Source organism: Mauremys reevesii, linkage group 27, assembly GCF_016161935.1.
Source record: "Mauremys reevesii isolate NIE-2019 linkage group 27, ASM1616193v1, whole genome shotgun sequence".
In the NCBI taxonomy this organism is placed as follows: domain Eukaryota; kingdom Metazoa; phylum Chordata; order Testudines; family Geoemydidae; genus Mauremys; species Mauremys reevesii.
Genome location: NC_052649.1, coordinates 8,206,237 through 8,231,918, shown reverse-complemented (window position 1 = coordinate 8,231,918; position 25,682 = coordinate 8,206,237). Strand labels below are relative to the sequence as shown.

Genomic DNA, 25,682 nt, shown 5'->3' with positions numbered 1-25,682 from the left:
AAGTTCACACCGGCTAAATGCAGGCTGCCCCCCGTTCCCAGGAGCGCAGGAATTGCCAGTCCTGATCAGCCACCATCCATGTAGCCCGTTGAGCTTCGCAGGAAGGTGCAAGAAACCCCTGCAGAGGTGCTGTTCCTCTGGCCGAGGAACCGGTCTGTGTCGGTGCTTTACTCAGGGGATTCGCCACTTTGGGAATGGGCTGCATCCGGCCCCGCAGCCACAACCCCTGAGCCGGTGTGGCCCTTCCCCAAAACACTTTTGCAAGGGACGCCAGCAGCCCAGGTTCCGATTCAGTAGGACGCTAAGTGCGACTAACTTCCCTTATAGGATCCTTTCCAGCCCTGCTGTCCAGGGCTTTTGGTGGAATGTTTCCCGCTCCCCTCCCATTCAGCCTTCGCTCTAGGCTTTGTGGCTGGCAGACGCTGTCCTGATGCTGCTCGTTAAGGGGAGCTGCTGCCTCCCAAAGGGTGACCGATGGGTGCCTGCAATGCATTGTGTGGCCTGTGGCCTGCACATCTGTGGCGATGCGAGCACCACGCCTCTCAGCTTCGCTTCCGTCCGGGCATGGGCTCTTCTGCTGACCCGCGGCGTGAAGCTGCGCAATAGGCTGTGTCGAGGAGGGGACACGAGCGGCGTGGCAGGAACACGGGCGTCAGCTGCAGCTATGAATTCTAGGGACGACTTGCCCTGGGAATCACCACCGAAGGCAGCCGCTCTCCCCACGGGGCAGGGCAAAGGGGACACTGGCTCTGTACTCGCTTTCGGTGGCCCCGGTTTCAAGGCCGTGTCGGTCATTTTGTCACTGACCAGCCACTCATGCTGCACAAAAGACCCTGTCTTCTCTCTGTGCAACTCCACCATTTCTCTTCACGCTCCTCAGGGGAGCTGCGGAGTCCCAGGATGACACAGCCCAGCCACAGCTTTGCCTTGGCTCCCTGCCTCCCCCCTGCAGTGTCTCTGTCCTCCTGGCCACCCAGCCTCTTTGCTTCCCGTGGTGTGGAGGAATGAAAGTTTAGCAAGACCCTTCATGAGAAGGAGAAACCTACCCCAGCTGTTGCCTTGGCCCTACTAACCAGTAGGCCTAGGAGGGCTCTGGAGAACTCTGTTGGGCAAAGCTGTGCTGGCACCCTCCAGGCACTGACCCAAAGCGGATCCTGCTGGGAGAACCAGCCCCCCAGCCCTGGTGTTACCCCTAGCTAATTAAACAGAAAGGAGTTATCACCCAGGCGGTTACCATGCCAACCCCCTCACTCAAGCAGATACTGGCCAATGTGTGGGATTTGAATAACTGACCCTTGAAATCTGTTAAGGGCCCATGTGATAATAATGACTGCTAATTACACGCACTTAGCAGTAATTTATCTTCTCCGTGGTTATGCATGCGGCATTCCACTGCAAAAGTGACTCTTCAAGGAGGAGAGGTTTTATTTTGAAGGAGGATGTGTGTGTCTGGGTGTGAGAGAGACCTTTGTGGGGGATTTTATTAACGATAATGTCCAGCTGTTATAAGGAACTGGAGTGAGACATACGGTATATCCGGGGTAACTGCACAAAGCGATGGTGACCTACTCCAGAAGCCGAGAGATTTGAAACCTCTAGGACACCTCTACTCCGATATAACGCGACCTGATCGAACACGAATGCGGATATAACGCAGTAAAGCAGTGCTCCGGGGGGCGGGGCTGCAGACTCCGGCGGATCAAAGCAAGTTCGATATAACACGGTTTCACCTATAATGCAGTAAGATTTTTTGGCTCCCGAGGACAGCGCTATATCGGGGTAGAGGTGCACATGTTTCATTCCATATTGCATGGGAACCTCATTTATTTTGATCAGCAAGGCACTTGGCCCTGCCCGGAGGTTGTGTATTAGCAAAACGTGGTCACAATGCAAATGACAACACAGGGTCCGAGGCAGCTGGAGGGTCGGACCCCTTGATCTTTTAAAAAAAGGAATCCAAAGCTTGCGATTGCCTGGTGTGGCCCCTGGCGCAGCAGCGGCTGGGTGGGGTCGAGGGGTGCAGCTATGAAGCAAACGAGCGAGCGCCTCTCGTCAAACGCTTTGCAAGATGGGAGCTTCCTGAGCGGAGGCTTCGCAGGGGGATTTTGCCACAAACCAGAGCCGGGCCCTGCTAGCCTAGCCATAAATACCTGGGGGGGTGACCCAGGCTCACGCGCCGGGGAGGAACTGCTGAACGTCTTCCATGTGTCACAGCCGCCTAGCTCTTAACTAGATGATAGATTTGCCTTAGGCAGTGGCGGTGCGTCCCACCTCTCTGTGGATAAGCACGCGTTAAGTGTGCACCGTGCACACTCAGACACGGCAGAGATGACAGTTGTAACAGGGTGCGTGGAGGGCTGAGCGGCCTAGTGCTTGGCGCACCTGACTGCCAGCCCCTTGCCTCCCTGGCAGAGGGGCCTGGGTCCGTAAGGAGGTGAGGGTGTGGCAGGGGGTATCTGGGTGGATGGGTGGGCGAACAGCACTCCTGAAGGGCCTGACTCGCCTCTCACATAGGCCACCTCAACACCAGTTTAACGCCATTCACTCCCCTGGAGCTGGCCCCTGGGTAAAGCTGAACAGTCAGACCTAGATGCTGAGGCAGAGCCGGGCTGGAAGGGGAGCCTGGGGCACCCAATGAAAAGAGAGGGAAGAAAAGCTCTAGGCAGCCCCACTTGCTGCTGCCAGGGAGAGGGCCCTGGGCTCCTGCCTGGGGCTAGATCAACGGGGCTGAGAGGGATAGACACAGTGCAGCCAGAGGAGCTCCAGACCCAGCATCTACCTTTCCCCCTGCTCCAAGGAGATGGAGCCTGGCATGCTGGGAGCTGTGGTCTCCGCGGGAAAGAGAGTGGTAGCCGCAGCCTGCGGCATTTTATAGTCTCGCCGTAGAAGGATTCGAAGCTCCTAGGAAGTGGAAGATGGGAGAGAAAGTAAATCGGTTTTGCAAGTGTCAGGTCAGTGCAGCAGCTCTCAGATGGGCTGACGTGTATGGTGGAACCGGAGGGGGCTCAGAGGAGAGCAATGGGACAGGGCAAAGGCCTGGACAAACTATCCTATGAGGAGAGATTGAAAAACTTGGGATTGAAAGGAGACGTCTAAAAGGGGCCATGATAAAGTATATAAAGTAATAATTGGTCTAGAATAGGGAGATCGGGAATTTCTGTGCTCCCTGTCTCATACCACGAGAACATTCCATTAAATTGAAAGGGGGGAACTCAAGACTGATGAAAGGACAGACTTTCTCACACAGTGTGGAGTTAGACTGTGGAACTTACTGCCACAAGAAGCCATTGAGGCCGAGAATTTAACAAGATTCCAAAAGGGAATTATTGTTTATAGCTAGGGTGACCAGATGTCCTGATTTTATAGGGACAGGCCTGATTTTTGGGGCTTTTTCTTATATAGGCTCCTATTACCCCCACCCCCGTCCCGATTTTTCACACTTGCTGTCTGATCACCCTATATATAGGCATAGAAAGATTGTCCAGAGTTGTCATAGTAAATGACAATAAAATATTAAACCTCATGCCCCAAGGCTTAAGCCAATCTCTGATATTAGAGACCAGGGTGAGATCTCTGTGGAGGGCAGATTATCCCGTATCAGCGACTGCAGGCTTCCGACACCTTCCTCGGAAGCATCAGGCTGGAAATAAGGCATACATTTTTAATGGTGGGAGTAATTAACCATGGGGACAATTTACTAAGGGTCATGGTGGATTCTCTGTCACTGACCAGTTTTAACTCAAGATGGGGTGTTTTTTCTAAAAGCTCTGCTCTAGGAATTATTTGGGGGAAATTCTGCGGCCCGGGTTACACGGGGTCAGACTAGATGATCACAATGGTCCCGTTTGGCCTTGGAATCTGGCTGTCAGAGATGGGCTCTGGAGTAGAGAGACGTTGGGTCTGATCCTCTCTGGCAGTTCCTGTTTTTATGAATCCTCGAGGCAGTAAGTCACCGCAGCATCTCGGAGGCTCAGGATTGAAAAGAAAGCATCAGGTTCTCTACCCAGCACGCAGATACCTTGTGCTTGGTGTTGTGTGAAGGGTTTTTATCGTGCACTTAGGCACATCGCTATTTTCAAATTGGGCTCAATTGGTTCTTGGACTCAGAACCGGAGGAACTGGATGAGATGCTCTGGCTTGTGTTACGCAGGAGCCCGGGGTGGATGATCTGATGGGTCCTTCTGGCCTTAAAATGGATGGAACTGCAAGAAGAGATGTTCTCTGTGTATAAAAGGGGCCTTTGCCACCTTGCTCTGAATTCCTCCTCTCTGGTCCCCTGGCTCCTTGCGGCTAATAGTGCAGTAATCAGCTGCCCAAGGGGGCGATTTACCTCATTTCTCCCAGTCCTGCCACCAGATGAGGGACCTGCCACTTGTTCCAATTCTGCTAAGCCACGAGCTTTCCATGGGTGGCAGCTGGTGTGCGTAGAACATGATTCTGAGCTCATTGAATCACAGAATCTCAGGGCTGGAAGGGACCTCAGGAGGTGTCTAGTCCAACCCCCTGCTCACAGCAGGACCAATTCCCAACTAAATCATCCCAGCCAGGGCTTCGTCAAGCCTGACCTTAAAAACCTCTAAGGAAGGAGAGTCCACCACCTCCCTAGGGAACCCATTCCAGGGCATCACCACCCTCCTAGTGAAATAGTGTTTCCTAATATCCAACCTAAACCTCCCCCAGTTCAACTTGAGACCATTACTTCTTGTTCTGTCATCTGCTACCACTGAGAACAGTCTAGATCCATCCTCTTTGGAACCCCCTTCAGGTAGTTGAAAGCAGCTATCAAATCCTCCCTCATTCTTCTCTTCTGCAGACTAAACAATCCCAGTTCCCTCAGCCTCTCCTCATAAGTCATGTGCTCCAGCCCCCTCATCATTTTTGTTGCCTTCATTTGGAACCGGAAGTATGGAATCACGCAGCAGCAGAGACCAAAAAAAAAGCAAGAACAGTACAGTACTGTGTTAAACGTAAAGTACTAAAAAAATAGGGAAAGGAGAGTTTTTCTTCTGTATAATAAAGTTTTAAAGCTGCATTAAGTCAATGTTCAGCTGTAAACTTGAAAGAATGACCAGAACATTTTGTTCAGAGTTACAAACAACCTCCGTTCCCGAGGGGTTCATAACTTTGAGGTTCTACGGTATGTGATTTTCTTTTTTGAGGTTTTCTAATTTGGTGTGAAATTCCCATCCCTTCTTCTCATAATTTGTGAAATATTTTATGATGTCAGTTTCTTCATTCCATTCGCAAGCCTCTTCTAATGCCCTGGCCACCTTCTTTACACTTCTCCTTTGAAGGATTTTCTTTCCGCAAGGATCCGATTAAACAATCGTAGATGACGCAGGCCAGATTAATTGGGGCCAATTCCGTGGTGCTGCGAAGATGTACACTGATGGGATCTGGCCCCCCCAGAGCTTGTCTTAGAGTGGTCCCTGGAGTGGACTAGTTGCTGATTTTCACTCAGTGCGCCGGTGGATCTCAGTGAGAGCCGCAGGCGCTCGGCGCTTCGGAAGGCCGGGTGCTATATGCCATTGAGAGAGAAGACTCCCTCCTGGAAATGGAAATTGTTTGTCCAGGACCCTAGTCCTGGCAGACTTCTTGCAAGCGTCTTGCCTCTTATACTCACACAGAGGAGCTCATTCATAGCAGAGGAATGTTTGAGCAGGATAATACGTTGAGCAGCCTCCGTCTTTCAGCAACCTGCCACACATCCTGTAACCTCTCGGGTGCATTACTAGAGGGGGCTGAGGGGCATCTCTCTGATACCCAGGAGATGAATGCCTCTATTTAAATTCCCAAGACTCAAGGACATAACTCTCCTGCTTGACGTTACTAGTTACTAGTAGAAATGATGGGAATTTTGTTATTAAATCTCTGAGAAGATGAGTTTTTTAAAATGAGGGATAAAAGAGTTTCCCTTCCCCCCCCCACAAAAAAAATCACAGAAAAAGGCTGTTTTAACTGCTTTCCTGACCAAAAAAGAACGGAAAAAGTTCTTAATTTTTTAGTAGATTCTCTCATTGCTTAAGGCTGAGACATCTCATAAGAATCCTAGTTAATGGGGGGGGAGGGGGCGTATTGTTCTCCACACCTAGAATAGGTAAGATTCCAAGAATAATAAGTCTCAAAAGGGAGCCCTGAGCGTTCTTGGAAAACCAGCGTAAATAACCAGCAATGGCATGACCAGACCATCCCTTCATGGAGAAAATTGAGGCTAAACGTCACCTTCCCAGCAGAACATTCTCCCATCTGGTACCTGGCATCATGTCAAAACTCAGCATTAAACAAAAGACCTTTCTTTGGCCTAAGACTGTTGCCAGCGATAGTCCAGCTCTTCACTTCACAACTAAACCCACCATTAACTTTCCTCGTGCAATTTGCTTCTCGCAGCTGAGAATCCCCCTTTCAACCAACGTAAATCCAGTAAGGAATTCTGCTTTTACTGTGAAAAAGGAATGTCCCCCATTTCCCTCTCAGTTCATAACTTTAATTCTTAATTCATAAATGTAATTAATCTAACATCAATATAGTGCCTTTCACCCTAATTCACTTTTCACTGGAGTTACCGCGGCCACCTCTGGGGTGAAACATGACAAGTGTTTCACCACTCACAGCAGGGCCTGATCCAATGCCCATTGAAGTCCATGCAAGTCTCCATTGATTTCAGTGGGATTTGGATCCAGCTTCCATTTACCAGAGGAAGAGACGCTGCTCTTAAAACTGCAGGGAGAATTTAGGGAGGCAGAATGTAATGACACAGTCTGGAAGTTTGGCCAGGACAGCAGCCCTAGCGCCTGGTGAACCTTTCAGACTGCAAACCCTAGGGGGGGGAGGGTTATCTGTCTTCTGTGTATGGAGCCCTGTGGGATGCAACCCCTGTTTGAGGCACTGCTGTAATATAAATAATTCTGTTACTAACTATAATAATAACCAGAACATGAACAGCCATGAGTGGTCTGGTGGTGCGGAGCACTGATCTACTCTAGGGGAAAAGGACTTGGTCATAGGACACTTATTGAAGCATTCAGCAACTCAAAGCCCCATCAATCTACAAACCCTGGGAGGTGCCTGAGGGAGAAAGGGGAGTTGGCAGGGCCTCTGGGAATCCAGGGAGCTTGGTCCTTCATCTTCTGTGTGGGAAACCCCCAGAGGGGGGGTAACCCAACCCTTAATACATGTTATCTGCAAAACACTTGGTCTACACTCCAGCAGGAAAGGTCACCGTCTGGCTTCCTGGCCTTTCAGTGATCAAAGACTGTAGCATTTTCTTCCACGCCTGAGTCGTTCTGCTTATGACTGAGCTTCCAATTACAGAGGCAAAGAGGAAAAACTATACACGTCTTTCAGGTTTATTAATTTGGATGCTATCTAACATCTTTCGCTCCCCAATTATACCCTAATTCTTCAAATAACAAAATCTGCCTGGAGGGGGACTAGTGAACCTGAGTAAGTTGTGGGCTGGATATCCTCCCCCCACACACTTCTTTGCTCCTGCATTTGCAAGTTCTTTGCAGAATCCAAGGGTCTGCGGTTAACGTTTGCCAGATTTCCTCCCTGAAGGTGCATCTGAAAATTAAGAATTCAGGGCAGAATCCTGGCCCCATTGAAGTCAATTTCAAAACTCTCCTTGACTTCAGTAGGGCCAGAATCTCACCCCAGATTCTTGAGCCTCTCATGCATGTCCTTATAGTGCTGCTGTCATTGGGACTGCTCCTGAAACGAGGAGCACCCCTGGGAGCAGGGTCCCTGCAGGTCTCTAACCGGCCCTGTTGTGTGCTTGTGTGGCAGTGCATGGCCAAGGGAGCCTACCAGGGCATAGCAAAAGGCATGTGCTCCACGTGTTTATCCGCATGAGGATGTGTGTGCAGCACTCTGCTGAGCGGGGCCATGCTGCACGCGCAGGCTGCTCACCACCACGGTGCAGGCGAGGAGAGCCCCACTCTGCAGCATGCTCCGTACAGCGGGTGCCGTTACAACGTGCTGGTAATGTTTTCCCGGCACTTAGCCTGGGGATGTGTTATCCGCTGTGGTGGTACGTCTCCAGATGTGTTCCCCATGTATGTGACCATCTGGGGGACAACTCGAGGCCCAGATAGAGTAGTGCAAAGTGTGACTTCCATTCCGAGGGCTGTCGGCAGCTGTGCACCCCCATGCAACTCCACAGCAGTCCGTGGGGCTACCTGGGGGGTCACTGAGGGCCTGCATCCCAGCCTGTCTTCCCACTGTAGCGACAGTAGCTGCTCAGTCTCGTGCAAGGGGTGCGTTGTTCTCATGCACTGCTTTGCTGAACTGGCTCCCCCCTCGCCCCCAGTGTGCTTGCGCCGGGCCCAGCCGTTCTCTGGCTGCGGTTTGAGCTGGGGTGTAATTCCCAACCCAAGGAGCCATACCTGTGTTTGCTCTGATTGAGCTGGTGCACTGCAAACAGGCTCGCCGCGATGGGGGAAGGGTCTAGCCACCCCAAGGACGGACGCCTCTGAGATACTAGGTGTGTACTCGGGGCTGCTAGCCTCTCCCGCTGTGGGAGCTATTCTGTGGCTCGGTCAGAATTAGTTACGTCTCCTTGAGCTGCAGTTCACACCTCCAGCTCAGAGTGCAGACGCACCCTTGGTGACAGCTGTGCCGTCCGCTGAGACGCAGAGACACGTGGCTAGAGATGAGCAAAGAGGCACCATTTCATTTCATCCAAAAATTCCCTGACATTTTAAAGAAACATTTCATTGCTGCTGGCTTCCCCCCCGCCCCATTTTGTCTGAATTTTGCTTGCCTGGATTTCAGGCTCCTCTGTAACAGATGCACTTAGGCAAGCTAGAAAAGCAGTGAGGTTTGGGGGTGTTTTTGCAAATGCTTATCCCAATCCAAAAATTCCCCCTTCCAGAATGCAGACAGTAAGCTGCAGCCTGATGTTTGCTGGGCAGGGGGAGAGCTGCGAATCTCACTGTTACTGATCAGCTACAACCTGTATTCATCCTCCTACATGACTTGTTATCCTGTCTCCCCTCCACTGCCCCGGCTCTCTTGTTTGCTGCCTCCATAATGTTATGGCAGGCGCTTCCAGGTGGCGCTGTTAGACGTTGCCTTCCAAGTTCCTTTCCTTAGTGTGTGAGCTAGTTTTGACTCTTGGGAAGACATTGGCCCAGATCCCAGGGGAGTTAGGCACCTAAATACTTTTGAGGATCTGAGCCGTTGTGTTAGTTTTTGGGTTATGTAACCTTTTTTGTGAGGCGGCGGCTTTGGGGGAGAGGAAGCTGGGTGGGTAGAGAAGGGTTTGTTCTCCGCCTTGGGATGTGGTTCGGGTCAGTTCTGGAAGTGCAGCTGCTGCCTGGGACCTGGGGGTTGGGGATGGACTGAGATTTTTGGGAGATGGGATCACCCTGCTTTTGCTGTTGGACTGTCTCGTTCCAAGACTGGTGCATGTGGGTAAACAGAGCAAGTTTATACTAAGGATGTGCCCCACCTGTGCATGAATGAGTTCTCCTTCACCAGAACGCCAGCCTGCAAGGCCTTGAATGTCTGTCTGAAACTGTTACCTGCGATAGGCTTATTTCTGCAGCTGGTCCGTAGAGTCCAGCCCCTTCAGTGCAGCCTTGTCCTGTTATGATCTCCCCTCCCCAAATGCACATGTGGTGCCCTTGAATCCATTTTAAGCACATTCAGTCAATTCCAATCAGTCACGCCCTGGCACGAGAGGGAATCGCTAGCTAGGTATGAAATATCTCAGGAGACAAGAGCAGTTCAGTGAACGGCCCCAGACACAAAGCAAGTCCATACTCAATTCCAAAGCTATCTCCTAAAAATATAAAACTTACTAGAAGTCACATCTCGGATGGAGATGAAAATCCACGGCAGTAGCCGAGGGCCGGTTTGCAACCTTCGTCCCAGTGGATACCCGACTCCAAAGCTGCGTGTTTGCTTAGGGAGGAGGAGAGAGAAATACCATCTGCCAGAGGAGTTGTGGGGTGAAATGTTATGGCCTGTGAGAGGCAGGAGTCAGACTAGGTAATGGATTGTCACCCTGAGCGTGTCAACCCCCGGCGGTTATGAACAGGTCCAGGGCGGGACGCCACCCCCACTCCCTTTCTTTGTGGCGGGATGGGAGGAAGTTCCATTATCATCTCCTGTAAGGTAGAATCACAGCATGGAAAAGCTGGAGACACCACAGGGCTCGGCCCTTCTGGCCTTAAAATCTGTGACTCTGTGTGTCCTCTTTCAGCTTCAATGTTTGTTTATGTTAGTCATTGCCAAACTGCTGAGGACATGAAGCAAGTTAATATTAAACTTAAATAGCCCAAGAAGGGCCTGGTAACAGGCCGTCAGGGGCCAGCTGTCAATGGCAGATTAGCAAGTATCCAGTCTAAATGTACTGTCACTAACTCTTGTGCGTGCGCACCATGTGCAGACGCGCACACAGGACCCTGGAAACGTTTTTCTGATTCAGTTCTGGGGCTGTTCCAGCTCTTAATGCTTTTTACATCAGCACCCAGGTCCCCGCAAAACAGACAGGGGAAGTTGCCGCCTGTGTTTTCATATATCAAGCTCGGTCCCCTGCGCTTGATAATCAAGGCTGCCTTAGTCAGCATGCGTCAATGCGATGCACTAATGCTCAGTGTGCTGCTGCATTCATTCCTCAGCAATTAGTTGCCATGACCTCTTGTTACAGAGCAGTGCTTGGATTTGCCATCTGAACTTGCTGACGGTTCCCGAATATCAGCTGGACGTCTGGTTGAGTTAAAGAAAAGAGACACCCAGACTGAACTGCACTGTGCTAAATGTTTCTAGTGGCTTCAGGTGTTTTACAAAATGTAAAAATTTTAGCATTTGCATTAAAATGTGACCTGTTCTAAATGAAGCTGCATGCATCTATGGATGCCCTCAGAAAAGAGTTTGGCTTCTTGTTGGTTGGTTGGTTCTTTGCATTTGTTTTTAAGCTGAAAGAGGCACATTTTTACCAAACTCTCCCAATTATCTGATCTTCCAAAAAAAATAATTAAATCTCAGCTCTTCTCTCGTGCTCTTCATTCCTAGATCACAAAACACTTTGTTGCAAAAGAAGATGAGTGTCATTATCCCATTTTACAGCTGGAGAAACGGGGGAAAGGAAATACGGTGCACAACTAGACAATGGAATTCCTTGCCACTGGGAGTTGTTGAGGCCAAGAACGAAGCAAGATTCAAAAAGGGTCAAGACGCTCATATGGATAGCGAGAATCTCTGGAGTTATCAGAATCAATGCTAACAAAAATGTTGAAGGAATATTAAACCTTGTTCTTCAGGGCTGAAGCCAATCTCTGTTAAAGACTGATGAGATGAGCTGTAATGTGGGGGGCAGATGACCCCTATCTGCTATTGTAGGGCTCAGCTTCCTCTGAAACATCTGGTGCTAGCCACTGCTGGAGACGGGCTACTGGACCAGAAGGAACTCAGGTCTGTTTCATTCTGGCTAGGCCTGTGTTTTTAAACTGTGACACAATGCGTGGAGAAAGGACTTGCTCAAGGGCACCTGGCAGCTCAGTGGCAGAGCCAAGAGTACAATCCAGTTCTCCTGTCTCCTTGTCTTGCTGCAGCCCACTCTCCAGTGCCACTGATTCATGCTCTTTTCCAGTCTGCCCTTAGATGCGCCCTCAGGGGCCCACTGAAGTGGCTGGGTCAGCAGCAGGGAACAGAACCAGGCCCCGTGTGGCCGTGATGAGCTAGACACTAGGCAGCGTGTGATGTATCCGGCTGCTCTGAAGGACAAGCATTTCTAATTATTTCTGGGTAGGTTAATTGATACCCACTCATGTCTGGCTTTAATTCCCTTTCTGGTTAGCGCGGAATCGTGCGCCTCAAAGACACTGATAGTCAGGCAAACCTTAGCGCGCTGGAGAGGGACTCAGGGCGGAATTGAATGAAGGTTCCACGGTCAGGTTTTCTTTGGGGACTTCGGGCGTTGCCTTGGTGGGCACAAATGCACCTGGAGGAGTTGGAAGGGGATGAAGCCGTGAATCTGAGTCACATTGCACAATCACCAGCATTGCACAGACCGCAGCCGGAAGCAGGGTGCATGGGAGTGTGTGTGTGTGTCTGGCAGAGCTGCTGGGTACCCTGCCAGGGCACCGGTGTCTGGGAAAACGGTCCCAGTCCGAGCTGTGGCCGCTCCCTTCAGTACCAGGTTTACGTTCAGGCTCGGTGTGTGGATTGCGCTGCCTGCAGATCCTCACAGCTGTTTGTCTCTGTCGCTGGTAGCACACCGGTGTCCTGGCACTAGCCAGCCAGCTGCTCCGGGGGTCGCTGGGTAACATTGCCAGCAGTTATCTCATGGAGTTGTCTGCAGGCACTAATAATAATCATCGTCTGGCTCAGCCTTTGAGCCCAAACCCCTCCTCTTGGCTTCTGTCCCTGCCTTTCGTCTCTGAGACCCTGAGCACATCTGGCTGGCAGATGGGGAGCGGCGAGGGGGACACCTGCTGTTGCTCCTCGTCTTATCTATGCAGTGACTCTTGGACGGGGGGGGGAGGGAGAAAGCGACGGGGCCTTAGATGATGGCGGGCAGCCAGCGTCCTCTGTGCGCGTGGTCGACACAGGGTGCAAATGTCAGCAAGGGCTCCCAGTGGGCAGGTTGGAACCACTGGCCTGGCACAGTGGTGGGGCTTAGAAATGAGTCCTGAGCAGGTCTCAACCCCAGTGTGCCAGGCACTGCACAAACACAGTGCCCCAGTGAGTGCACAGGCCAAGCCCTGCCTCCTGCAAATACAGCCTGCTTCACGTTGCCACTGTGAGTAATCCCACTGCGCTGGCCACAGTACGGACGTGGCTGTGGGGTCAGGAGACTGGGTTGGCCTCATCTGCATTCTGCTGTGGAAGAGCCTGAACCCAAATCATTCCTGGGCTCTTGAGCAGAGACAGCATCGCCAGCCCCGGCTGCTCAAAAACCAGGAGATTGGTTTGGAAATCGTGAGTAGGGCTCCATGTTTGTCATGGATGTCGTGGAATCCATCACCTCCTGCGCCTCTGTGACTTCTGCAGCGGCCACTGTGACTGACCCCAGGGCTGCCCAAGCAGCTGGCCCCGGGGTCAGCCACACTGGCCACTGCTGGAACGGCTCTGCAGCTGGCTGCTCGGGTGACCCTGCAGCCAGCCGCTGCTGGAGCAGTCCCAGCGCGGGGCCAGCCACACCGGCCGCTGCTGGAGCAGTCCAAGCGCGGGGCCAGCCGCACTGGCCGCTGCTCTGGCAGCCCCAGAGAGTTGGCCCTGGGCAGCTGGCCACGGGGACTGCCTGAGCAGGGGCCGATGCAGCTGGCCACGGGGACTGCCTGAGCAGCGGTCCCAGGGTGACCAGAGCAGTGGCTGGCCCCAGGGCTCCCACCCAGCAGCAGCCAAAGCAGCTGCTGCCCCCCCGGGACTCCCCCCTGGCATAGGACCCCCAAGGCTCCCCTCGCCACTGGTGCCGCGAGCTCCCCCCGGCAGCATCCCCCACCCAAGACTCAGTCTGGGGTATTTATGGTATAAGTCACAGGCTGTGATTTTTTGTTTCTTGCCTGTGACCTGTCCAGGACTTTTACTAAAAATACCCGACTAAATCGTAGCCTTAATCATGAGATTCTGTAAAAACAATAGCTGTGGTGTTCTTTTATTTGCCTTCTGCTCTTTGAGCCTTTATGGGGCACTGGGGTCACATTTTGAAGCTTTCTCCACAGCCACATGGGTTGGAAATGTGCTTTTTCTTTAAGAATGAAGGCTGGAATCATCACAGATCCACTTGACTCCAGGAGCTGGGGCTTTAAAGACAACAATCGGTTTCAGGAGACTCATGACAAACTCATGAGACTTGGCAACACTGCAGAGAGCAGGGAGCAAAGCTTAGCAGGTGGCTCTGGAATCGGACCACCTGCCCTTGGCCTCTCCATCATGCCTTCCTGGAGCAGCACAAGCCCTAAAAGAGGAGGATGTGATGGGCTCTAGCAGGGGGTGAGGAACTGAGCGGTTGGTTCTTGGGGGTGTGTCTCTCTCCCGCTCAAAGTTTCTTTGCTTTGGCAGCCTCGGGGTTTACTCTGAGCCAGTGTTGGAGAGAGAAGAGTGCTTGTGTGTTCTCTCCTCTTGGAAAGGAAAGAGAGCGTGAGCGAGAGGGCATTCTCACTCCAGTTCCTCTGATACCCCCTCCCGTCCAATGTTCATGTTAATACCTCATCTCTGTGTGCCGGGACCTCAGCTGGGAGAGGCTACAGTTGTTAATTCCCCATCTGTGCCTCTGATTGGGCTAAGGAACGGCCAGTGAATGGGGGAGTGTGGCGTTTCCCTCCTTAGGGCACGGCTCGGTAGAGCATTAAGCTTTTAATTGAGGTAGAAGTGGATCAGTCCAAGGAAGGGGGCACTTGTGCGGCACGCTGCTCTGGAGCAGGCGGCTGTTGGCAATCCATGCAGCTGCATTAGTAAATACACGCAGGGGGATACCAGCGGCGAGGAGGCAGCGCAGCCAGAGCAAAATGCTTTTAGGTAAGTGAAATGCAACTTTCCTTTCCTCATGCTTCCAACACCGGGCAGCCTGCTAGGTGGTCTTTTATGTAACGGCGACGTGAAAGCTGGACAGTCCCCTCCCCGGGCTCCTGTCGCAGTCGGCTTTTTAATCAGCGGGACGTGGAAAGCTGTTAGCTCAGCTTGTGCTACGGCTTGAAAATCGAGGGTAGGTTTAGAGGGAAGCTTCTCGTGGGCGCGTGTTACACAGACATCACAAAAGCTTGCACAGAGCACTGGGGGGTTGGCCAGTTTTGCAGCAATGATGGCAAAGAAATCGAACTAGGAAGAGCGCCACGAATGTCTGCCTGCGAATGGTTCGGGGAAGTCCAGGCGTGTTTGTGCTGCTAACGTCCCAGGTGCACTCCTCTGTGCAGAGACGGTGCAGCCTTTAATCACAGCCACCTGCAATGGGCTTTTATAGAGTCCCGTGAGCCCAGAAAGATGAAATCGAATCAAGGTGCAAGTTGTAAAAACTGGCCTGTGTCCTCTCGATCTGAGGCCAGTTCAACTAAGATTACGGACCCGAAGTGCGTCCCCCTCGTGAGCTTGGCCAAAGGCTTGAGGGTCACTAGTGACACAGATGTTGATGTGAACCGTTGTGCTGTCAGGAGCGAGTCTTGGAGACTCATGGAACTTGGGAAGTCCTGGCTTGGAAATGGTGCCTGGTTATAGGAGCATGATACCTGCATATCCTCTGCCTAATTGAACCTCTCCGAGCCCTATGCAATCCTAAACTGCAGTTTACAAGCAAAGTGGATTCAGATCCCTCTCCATTTCCATCCCTTGAGAACCCATTGGAACGGAGGTTGTGTCTTTTTTATTAGAACCGGTTAAGTCTTGCATCAGTCCGCCCTCAGAATGGCCAGCCTCCCCCCAGACACACGCGCGCAACCTGTTTCTTCAGCTCTCAGCCTTTAATCTTAATTACCGGTGGGATTCAAGCTGGGCTTGATTCACTGCAGCCTATTGATTTTTCTCAGGGCTATGAGAAACCGGTTGCATGCTGACGTGAGCTTTATTTTGTCCTCTCTCTTCATTTGGGGGTCAGCTTTTACTTTGGTGCATCTGCCGGTTTCTGTTTTGCTTCCTTGGAATATGATGCCAGTGTGTTGTGCTCTTCATATGAAATGAGCTTGGGTGGGGGAGAAGACAGGCAACGGCTTTGAAGAAAACCCAGTTCAAAAGCTTGCAAGAAGCTCTGCTGATCCTGGTTAGTTGGTGTTTTCTGCCTGCAAAAGGCTCATTGAGTCAAGCTGCAGCAACAAATAAAGTGTAACTGGAACGCTTGCGTCCAGCCTGGTTTCGCTTACAGACGCGGGAGCCCTGGTTCTGTGCTTTTATTATTATCATTGTTAACTTTCCACCATGCCGGTAAATGACCCAGCTTCGCATTTTCACTTCACTCCCGTGTCTTATGTTGTTGTTTTTGTCGTCAGTGTTATGGGTGTCTGTACAGCTGGTATGTATAGGATGGTTCCTGCTCTCTGCCTCTCTCTCTCTCTCTCCCTCTCTCTCTATATTTATAGATTGTTACTATATCACGTACATGTGCATGTTTATGTCTGTGTGTGTTTTATAAGACAGTTGTGTCCACGGAAACACGGATGTTATTAAACTGGCACATCTGGCTGGGTTTTTTGAACTACGGCATTGCTTGTCAGCTGCCTTGCATAGATCACTTTAATTTTTTTAATCATTTGAAACATAATCCATCTTTCGTGAGCTGTCTTTCCCTGTGTTTCTGGAACAAGTAACAGTTCTCAGGATATTTATCTAGGATATTTGTTAGCCAAAGCAGGTTTAAGAAATATAGCTTGCCTTTACCCTAATGTTCTGAAATCTTCATATTTTTATTTTTTAAATTTCAAAATACAAACTCTTCTGTATTCTGGCCCATGATAACACACTTCCTCTGGGTGTTTTCCCTTATTCGCCACCACCTGCCTGTTCTTTCTATTTCCTTTGCCTCTCTCATTTTTCAGTATTCCATCTCAAATGACAAAACAGTGAGAATAATTTTACTCCAGAAAATTTCTCCCCAAAGGGCACTGTATCCTGTCAGTGCCTGGTAGTTTAATAGAACCCTTTGTATAGTATCGTATTGCACTGGGGTACCCTGAAATTTTGGAAAGGACTGCAAAGGTTTTGTTAGAATATATTCTGTTAGCCATATTTATTTGAGTTCTGTTTACTTCCTGACGTGTGTAAAGTGTCCTCCTCTTCTGAAGCGGTGTTTTAAAGCACACAGAGGGAGAGTGAAACCTCTAAGCCAGAATGTTCTGAATAGCTAAAGGATTAGAGTGTAAAAAATTCCATTTCCCTAGGGCATTTTAGGGTAAAAGTGTGCGAGCAGGTGGAGTTAAAAGCTGGCCATGGAAGTTCTGAGTTAGCCTAAGTGCAGAGTAACTTTGACTGTATTAATGGATGGGTTCTGCAAGCTTCTCCACCAGGGTGGGAATTATTAGCTGCATTTCAGGTAAGGCTTTTGAATCCTTTATGAGGCTTTGTCGTTGTTACCACTTGGTTAAATTGTCGTAGTTCCACTGAAGTCAAAGGCGCGGCGACAATTTACACTAGCTGTGGATCTACCCCGCTTACTCTTTTTGATTTTTGTCTTGACTGCTGCAGGCAGGAACCCTCAAGAGGTTTTGAAATCTGTGTTGGGTTTTTTTAATAGAAAGAATATGAAATAAAATGCACCCAAAGTCAGCAAAACTTTAGATTCTCTTCCGGCTCAAAATGGCGCTAAGCCCCATTGTCTCTGGGCAGGCAGACGTTGGGGCTGATGGCCCCACGCTAGCAGCTGAACGAGTTGTGCTGCCGTGCAGGTGCTAAAGCTGATGGCTTGTGATGAAGATCTTTGCAGCAGCACTGTGCCTCATTGAGGCTCCAGTCCAACCAGGGACTTGAGTGCATCTCATTGACTCCCATGGGACGACCCATGTGCTTACCTGCAGGCAACTCCCTACGCACCTGGCTGAAATGTCCATTGAAGTCAGCAGAAGGAGGCGCATTGACTTCAGCGCACATTGAATCAGGCACTTTGGCTTTGGGCAGGTCTACGCTTAAAACGCTGCAGCCGTGCAACTGCACCACTGTGGCACTTTAGTGACGTGTACGTGGGATTAGCCTGGACTCAGCAGCAACTGGCATTAGCGGAACTAGTGTAGACAAGGGAAGCCACAGCTAACTACCTCGGTCTCAAGCAGGGGTGGGCTTCACTGATGCAAAGTGAAACGTTGCCGTTTGCACTGCGCTGCCCGAGATGCTGGACCCCCACTATAGAAAGGCATCAGTCATCTGAACTGGACACGGCAGCCGTAGAAGGGAGTGTCTAGGAGTATGGTTGGGGGCAGCACTGCCCCTTTGCGATGGGGCTGGTGCGTGGTAGCAGGGAGCCATGTTGTAAATCGTTGGGTGGCGTCATGCTTGGGTTCTGAAAACATTTGGGGTTTATTGATCCATATTTTATTTGGCTGCTTTTAATTGACTGCATACTAATGCTTTCTGTTCTCTCCAGAAGAGAAATGTCTCATTAAACCAATAATCTTCCTATCCATCTGCAAAAGGGCCTGCAGTTAGAACGCTTTCTCAAGAACATCTTTGTGTGTGGATGCCGCAAAAAACAACCACTACGATTATCTCCCCACAAATGGCTTCTGTTTTTACTTCTCCATTATTAGCTACCTTAAAAACCTGGGTATGTTGCTCTCCTGCCATTGCCAGGATTTAATGGAGGAAAGAATTAATCTGGATGCGTTCTCAGCATAATGTCGAATGCCTCATTTTCCATCCCATTTCAGCTGTGGGATTTGGTTTTCAGGATCTCTTCATCAAATGCTGGAACCTTGCTTTTTCTGATATTCTTTGGGGTGAATTTCCCCAGCAGTTACTTCCATCCGAGGGGAATAACTCTTGGAAAAGTCTCGGGGAGAACATCCATTTGCTAATTTCAGCGCTCAGCTGGCATCTTAAAAGATTGTGCTAGTGAGTCTATTGAACCACGTTTCCTCTGCTGGCAGCCCCTTTCAGAGATGGGGGCATCACTATCGACTCTTGTATAACCCAGGCCAGAGGATTTCACCCAGGGATTCCTGCATCAAGCCCATATCTTCTGGCTGAGCTAGAGCAAACTTGTTTTAAAGACACCAAGTGATGGATAATAATGGATTTCTAATAATAAATGTTTCAAGCAAACCTGAACGTTTTTGAAATTTTTAATAAATTGTGCTCCTGATAGCAAATTGAAGAGCCCTCTCCCACTGTTCCCAGTACTGAAGGGACTAGCTGAAGCAGTCTCAGAACTGTTAACAATTATCTTTCAGCATTCACAGAGAATGGGTGAGGCCCGAGAGGACTGGAGAAGGGCAAACGTAGTTCCTGTCTTTAAGAAGGGGAACAAGGATATGTCTTGATTTTAGTAAGGCCTTTGATGCAGTCCCACGTGATATTCTCATAAGCAAAATCCGGAAATGTGGTTTAGATTAAATTGTGCACAGCTGGTTGAAAGACCATACTCCAAGTGTCGTTATCAATGGTTTGCAGTCAAACTGGTATCTAGTGGGGGCCAGCAGGGGTCAGTCTTGGGTCTGGTACCAATCAATATTTTCATTAAGGATTTGGATAATGGAATGGAGAATATGCAGATGACACTAAGTTGGGAGAGGTGGCAAACCCTTTGGAGGACTGGATTAGAATTCAAAACGACTTTGACAAATTGGAGAATTGGCCTGAATTCAACAAGATGAAAGTCAAAAAAGACAAGTGCCACGTACTTCACTTAGAAGGAAAAAATCAAAGGCACAGCTGCAAACTGGGGACTAACTGGCTAATTGGTCGTACTGCCAAAAAGGATCTAGGGGGTTATAGTGCATCACAAATTGAATCTGAGTCACCCAACCCCCTGCCCCAAATCAGAATCCCCTCCTGCACCCAATCTCCCTCCCAGAGCCTGCACCTTCTCCTGCACCCCAACCCCCTGCCCCAAGTCAGAATCCTCTCCTGCACCCAAACTCCCTCCCAGAGCCCGCACCTTCTCCTGCACCCCAACACTCTGACCCGGCCTGGATGTCCCTCCTGCACCCAATCTCCCTCCCAGAGCCCGCACCCTCTCCTGCACCCCAACCTCCTGCCCCAAGTCAGAATCCCCTCCTGCACCCAAACTCCCTCCCAGAAAGAAACTAATATAACAGCTGTTCTATGGTAAGAAGTCGGCTATTTTGAATTAATTTAACTATATTCTGTATGTTTTAAGGCTGAAATGTAAGCACAGAACGGCCTTATGTTCATTAATAGCCCCGGGCCCAGAGGAGAGTTAATCCAGCCCTGCTCTTAGGTAGGTCCATTTCATCATTGATCCATGATTGTTAAACCTATAGCTAATACCTGGAATTGTGCATTGAATAGATCTCTTGGATTCTTTTGCCTCTTCAGAGCTAGATGGTAGGAGAGTAAGTCTTGCTACGTGTTTGTCTGTCTGAGGTGAATATGGCAGTACAGTTGGTGGGGGGTAGGGGGGCAGATTTACAATGAAAGATTAGAACTAGAAATAAAAATCCAATTAAATAATAATGACAAATGTGTGTTTGATTCCAAGCACTGACCATTGCCCGTCTAGCTCTGGGGCGAGCTTAGAGGAGTGCTATATAATTGTACAGCCATTACAAACTCCATTTTCAAGGCTCTGTGAAAAGTGGCTCTAGGCAGAAATTTGATGAAAAATTTCGAAAGCAAAGAGCTGTTGACTGTTTTACAAATCAGAGGGAGAACCGAGCTGGGTTCCCTGGGTCTGAAAGTCTTTTCCGCCCTCTGGAAGTCTCAGCCCTGAAACAGACTCTTAAAGCCACCTCGTGGTCCTCTTTTGAGTTCCTCCTTCAGTCTCTTCTCCGCTGTGATGCCTGGACAGCCCTGGACAATGGCTAGGCAGCTGGTTAGCTGTGACCATTATGTTTCATGCTGACCAGTATCATCTCATGGTTTCCTTGAGCTCCCTCTGCTGTGGGAAAGGACTGCCTCTTTAATTGGATGTTTGTACAGGGCCTGGCACAATGGAGCTCTGGCCTCCAGATGCGACCGTAATACAGATAGATATTTTAAAATGAAATTTCTGCAGGCTGGTGCTGCAGGTCATTGTGTGCCGCTGTATCGGAAGCCCGAGGTGATGATGGGAAGGTATTCTAATGTTTCTCTTCGGCCCCCCTCCCCTGTAAGCCTCTTTGGTTGGTTGGTTGGTTGGTTTGTTCCAAAAGAACGTGCCCGGAATGCTCCATAGGCACAGTGCGGGGTTCGGGGGTCGCTGCCGTGGCTGGTTCTGGTGATTGGGATCCTTTATTATGTGTCTTATGGCCGTGCCTAAAGACCTCCCGACCCTCAGGACCAGGGTCCCTTTGTGCTGGATGCTGTCCAGACACACAGCCTAGGTGAGCCCTGCACCAAAGAGCTTCCAGCCTAAATAGCCACCCAAAGGGGGAGAAGAAACTCAGGCGGCGATTGGAAGAGCTGGGGACTTGAGTGCGACCAGTGTCTAGGCCGGTTGACGTTTAGGGTGGACGACGTCAGAGTGTTACCAGCAGCAGCCCTGCCGGTAAGGCACAGAATGATGCTCTGTTCTAAACGTCTGTTCCTGTACAGACACGCCTCTGAGGCTGCCTGTGTCCACTTCCACGTGCATGAACCCTGTTCCACCATAAACAGAGCACTCGCCTGCGCTCTGGCTGAGAGCAGGGCAGGGCCACGATGGGCCGCTAGTACGCGAAAAAGCCACCATTGTAGTGCATGCTACATTGCGTAAGTGCAGCTATATGGTCCTGGCTGGTTCTGTGTGTCCTGTGGCCTGGTCACCTTTCCCCAGCGGCTAGGGGTGTGTTGGGGGGGGGTGTGTATGTCTTTATTTGCTTTACATATCTGGGCCATTTTGGAAGTCTCGCCCCCGAAGCAGCTCCTTGGTGCTGGGCCGTTGCCAGGCCGTGTTGTGCGAATTGCACCCTGCCCTGCAGGTAACTACTCGGTAGCATGTAAATGGGGCTGATCCTCCTCTTGTTTGCACCAGTGTAAACTGGAAGTGCATTGAAGTCAATGGGGCTACACTGCGAGGACACTGGCCGAGCAGGGGCTGGACGGTGTCCACGTACCTATAGCACTTGCCACGTACAGGATACCTTGTCATTCAGTAACGTTACTTGCAAAGGTGCTAGACAAGCCAAACCAAACCCCCTCGCTGGTGCTTTGTCAGCGCACCCCGGCCCCGCATGTAAATACTGAGACAGACATTGATTGGGGCAGATTTTCATCATGTCTCTAAACGTGCACAGACAGGTTTTCACAGCCCAGATTTAGCCTATGCGAATTGGCTTGGGGCTGCCTGCAGTGTAGGCAGCCGGCCCGAGCCCCATGGCCCAGTGCAATCTGCAGGCATGTCCCCCGCCCCCTGCATCAGTGAGGAGGGAATTGCAGGGCTGCATTGGCCCCTTGCTGGACAGTCAGAAACCTTGAGCTAAACCGCGTTCTAAATCCCCGGGTCTCTTTCAGTGTGTTCTCCATCCCTCTTCAGAGAGACTCACTGCAGTCGAGTGCCTGGGGCACTGGCCTGGGAGTCAGGAGATTTGGGTTCTGTTCTTGGCTCTGATACTCACCTGTGCCTCAGTTTCCCCTCCCACTCAGTCTTGTCTAACTCTTTGGGGAAAACTACTGTCTCTCGCTGAGCATGCACAGCTTAGCCCCTGCACTGCCTCTGAGTGCTACAGAAATAATGAATAACAATGGTAGGTAATCGAGACGGCGCTGCAGCAAGAGATCTGCGTGCTCCTACAGGTGCAGGCCAAAGTGGTGGGAGGGAAAGGAACCTGCTTAATTTGCTCTGAATCAGTTATTTCACCGGAACGGTGAAAGAGCCACAATTTAAATTTCTTTCCTCCCTTTTAATTTCCGTCAATTATTCTTTGGCTGTAACAAATTGGACTGGGTTAGAATTTATAAATTAAACAGAGCCTGGAATAGAGGCTGAACTGATCAGGGGATTGTTTTCCATTCTTTCATGAAACATTCCTTCCCCTCCACAAAGGAAAAAAAAAGAAAGGGGGGGGGATGAGGAGGGGAGAGAGCCTGCCTCAGGGTGTGAAGGAGACAGAATTAGAATTTGACAGTTACCTCCTCCTCCTTCCTGACTCTGCCCCAGGTCAGGATTAGCCGTGCTCCTTTCCTCTGTTGAGAAGCTAGTTAACCGCCACAAAGTTGCATTCCTCTGAGGAGACAAGTCAGATCTTTGCACCAGTGGTTTGTGTGAATGCAGGGAATGAAACCACATGCTGAGGCTATCGGGGATGAAATCCCAGAGAACTCCTGGTTTACCAGGCCTGGGGCCACCTTGAAAACACAGGCACTCCAAGCCCGTCCCAGGTGCAGGGAAGGGGGGGTTGGTTTTAGGGATGCATTTCTGAAAGCCAAGTTCCAGCTAATTAGCTGGTGGTTGAAATGGCCGTGGTTACAGATTAAGATGTGCAATCGGAAAGGGGCATTCTCGGTCAAGGGGCCGTAAGGAGTTGGGAGGCTGGGAGGAAGACAGAAGTGGGAGGATATGATCTTATCGGCCCTTGAGTCTCCCTCTGATCCAACAAAAAAATTCCCTCGTTGCCAGGCTGCGCCGCAAGGACTGTACATGCTGGCTCCAGCTCCGTGACCGATGAAGTGCTAGGACGGGCGAATGTGATTCATTACTCTAGCAATGTCTGGGTTTGGGGGGAGGAGGAGGGGTACAGAAAGCCCCTCTGGCATTCTGCAAGTGTCCCGAGATGGCGGCCGTGTCGGGACAGGAGTCGCTGGCAAAGTCCGGGCATTTCAGCAGATAGAAGGAATAAACACCCCAGCACCTCTTCCTCCTTCCTCTGTGTCTAACCCTGTTTGCAGCCATGGCCTGGGAGTTAGCTGGGATGTCATCTGAGCTTAGTTCACTGCTTCCTCCTTGTCACATTACATCAGTAGCAAAAGGTGGTGCCAAGCCTGGCAAAGGAATGAAATAAGAGACAATAGCTTGGTCTTGTTAGTGGCTGTGCAGGTGGGGGGGGGGCAGGGGTGCCCCCCTCGGGGTAATGGCACTTTCTTGGCAAGGGAGGGGCAGCTTCTCTGTCCAGGGGCTTACCTGGCCTTCTGCTGAGTGCCTCACCGCAGCTGGATTGAATCCTCCCCACGCCCTTGTGAGGAGGGAAGTACCAGCCCCGATTTACAGCTGGGGCATCGAGGCACACGCAGACCCCATGTGACCGTGGGAAAGTCCATGGGAGCGCTGGGAACGGAAGCTGGGTGTCTCTGACTCCCAGTCCAGTGCCCTGGACACGAGCCCAGCCTTCCTACCTGCGCAAGGACGTCCCGCTGCAGCGGCTGCAGCATCCCAGCATGCAGTGCGGGAGTCAGGCCGGGGTGGTAAGCTCCCGCAGGGCAGGAACAGTCCCGTACTCTGCGTACTTGCGGTGCCTAGCGCAGTGGGTCCCGGGCCTTGACTGGGGAATGCTGCCAGGATAGTGTAGCTTGCTGGGGGCTGGGTCTTCTGTGGTCTGCAGCTTTGTATCAAAGAGGAACCCAGCCAGTCGTGTCCTCTGAGAATCCCGCTGGGCCAGGCTTTGGCGACCCTTGGAGGAGATGGCTGAGCAGGTCAGAGCTTGGGAGATCTGACTCTCAACGGGACATTTCTCAACCTGCTGCTTGCACAGGCTTTGGGCAGAGCCGGTTAATCACATGCACTGCGACTGCGATGCTCCGAAAGAGCTTGGGAGGTTGGTTCATCTCTCACCTTTTCATTTTGTTGAGTGTCCCATTCTCATGTTGCAGGACGGGGGGAACCGAAAGCCCCAATCTCCCTTAGTATCCCCACCCCTCTAAATACACCCCAGGGTCCCACTCCAGTTATTTACCCAATAAACTTGGCTCATCAGCACGTGGGATTTTCTGACGCTTTGTCACCCCGCAGTGGAACAGAGGTGGAAGCCCGGCTGGTAACGAGGCATTTATCATTATTATTATTCCCACAGCGGCCAGGAGCCCCAGTCGTGAACCAGGACCCCGTCATGCCAGCTGTACCCCTAGTCTGTAGGAACCCTGCGGGCTTAGAGCGGGGTGGGAGGGCAGTACAGCTTTCCCGGCACTTCAGAGCCGCCTTTCTCATGCCCCCGTGTTTGTTTAGTCTGTTCACGGAGGTGGCTGAGTACAGACCATCAGAGACCCTTACTCAAAACAACCAGCTGGCAGATAAAATAGACAGGCAGAGCGCGTCATTCAATCCACCAGGGGCCTGCCAGCTCCTCTCTCCTGCTCCCCGGTGAAGCTGGACCTGGGCCTCTCGGCCAGGAGAAAGCAGAGAATCCGTGTCAAAGCAGCCTGCCTTTGAGGCTGAGTGCTCCTTGATCAGCTTGACAGAAGAGAGCCAGGAGGCCCCTCCCGCAACCCTGGGTCACTGGCTCTGCCCTTTGGAAAAAGCCCTGCAAGGGAAATGAGTGGGGACAGCACATGGGTTTGGGGCGAGACGAACACTGCTCTGCACAGCAGACCTTCCCCCGGGTTGTGATCCTCGCGTGGGGCTAGGGGACAGACAGCTTCTTGCTGTGGTTCGGGGGGGGAGACTCTGTCATGCTGGGGTGCCGGGGAACCAAGAATTCTGATTAGGCTGCGAGGGGGAGCAGAGGATGCGAGCAAATGTCCCTGCTGACGTTCCAGCTGGGGACTGGAGCGTGTAAGGCCTGCTGAGGAGGGGCATGCTGGAGTGCTTGCCGCCCGTGTCACATCGGGTTACGGTGATCGCAGGGCGCCTCCGACCCAGAAAGGGAAGAAGGGTGACAGCAAAGAAAAAGAGAGAGGGTTTAACTCATTCCGGAAATAAAGGGAGACCTGACTGCCACTAACGCCACCGCCGAATCTTCAAAAGCCAGGAGATTTTGTAAAAAAATAGTCACCTGTTTGGGGTTCTTCCTTTTGAACCTTTAGGTCACACTTGGATCATATTGAGCGGGGTGGGGGCGTGTTTCTCTGCAACCACAAGAGCTAAAAACTAGAACTGGTTGGGAGTTTTCTGACAACTGTTTTTCATCGGAAAATACCCTTTTGTCACAGCCGAGGCTTCCCACGGGAACGTGTCAGTGTCAACTGTTTGTTTTGTTTTTTAAATTGGGGCAGGGGAGTTCCACTTTGTGGAATGAAACGTTTTGGTCTTT

General features: G+C 51.0%; 1 protein-coding gene across 6 annotated transcripts in view; it reads left to right on the top strand.

The window, feature by feature from the left end:
- LOC120392089 (zinc finger protein 385C-like) overlaps positions 1 to 25,682 on the top strand; it is a 186,582-nt gene that overhangs the window by 87,555 nt on the left and 73,345 nt on the right. Inside the window, exon 1 of one of the 6 annotated variants that reach the window (XM_039516481.1) lies at positions 14,337 to 14,466. The exons of the other annotated variants lie outside the window; for them this stretch is intronic. Within the exon in view, the coding sequence (XP_039372415.1) occupies positions 14,457 to 14,466 (10 nt within the window). The 5' untranslated portion in view covers positions 14,337 to 14,456. Of the gene's footprint in view, positions 1 to 14,336; positions 14,467 to 25,682 lie in introns of those variants that run through there. 6 annotated transcript variants of the gene reach the window in all.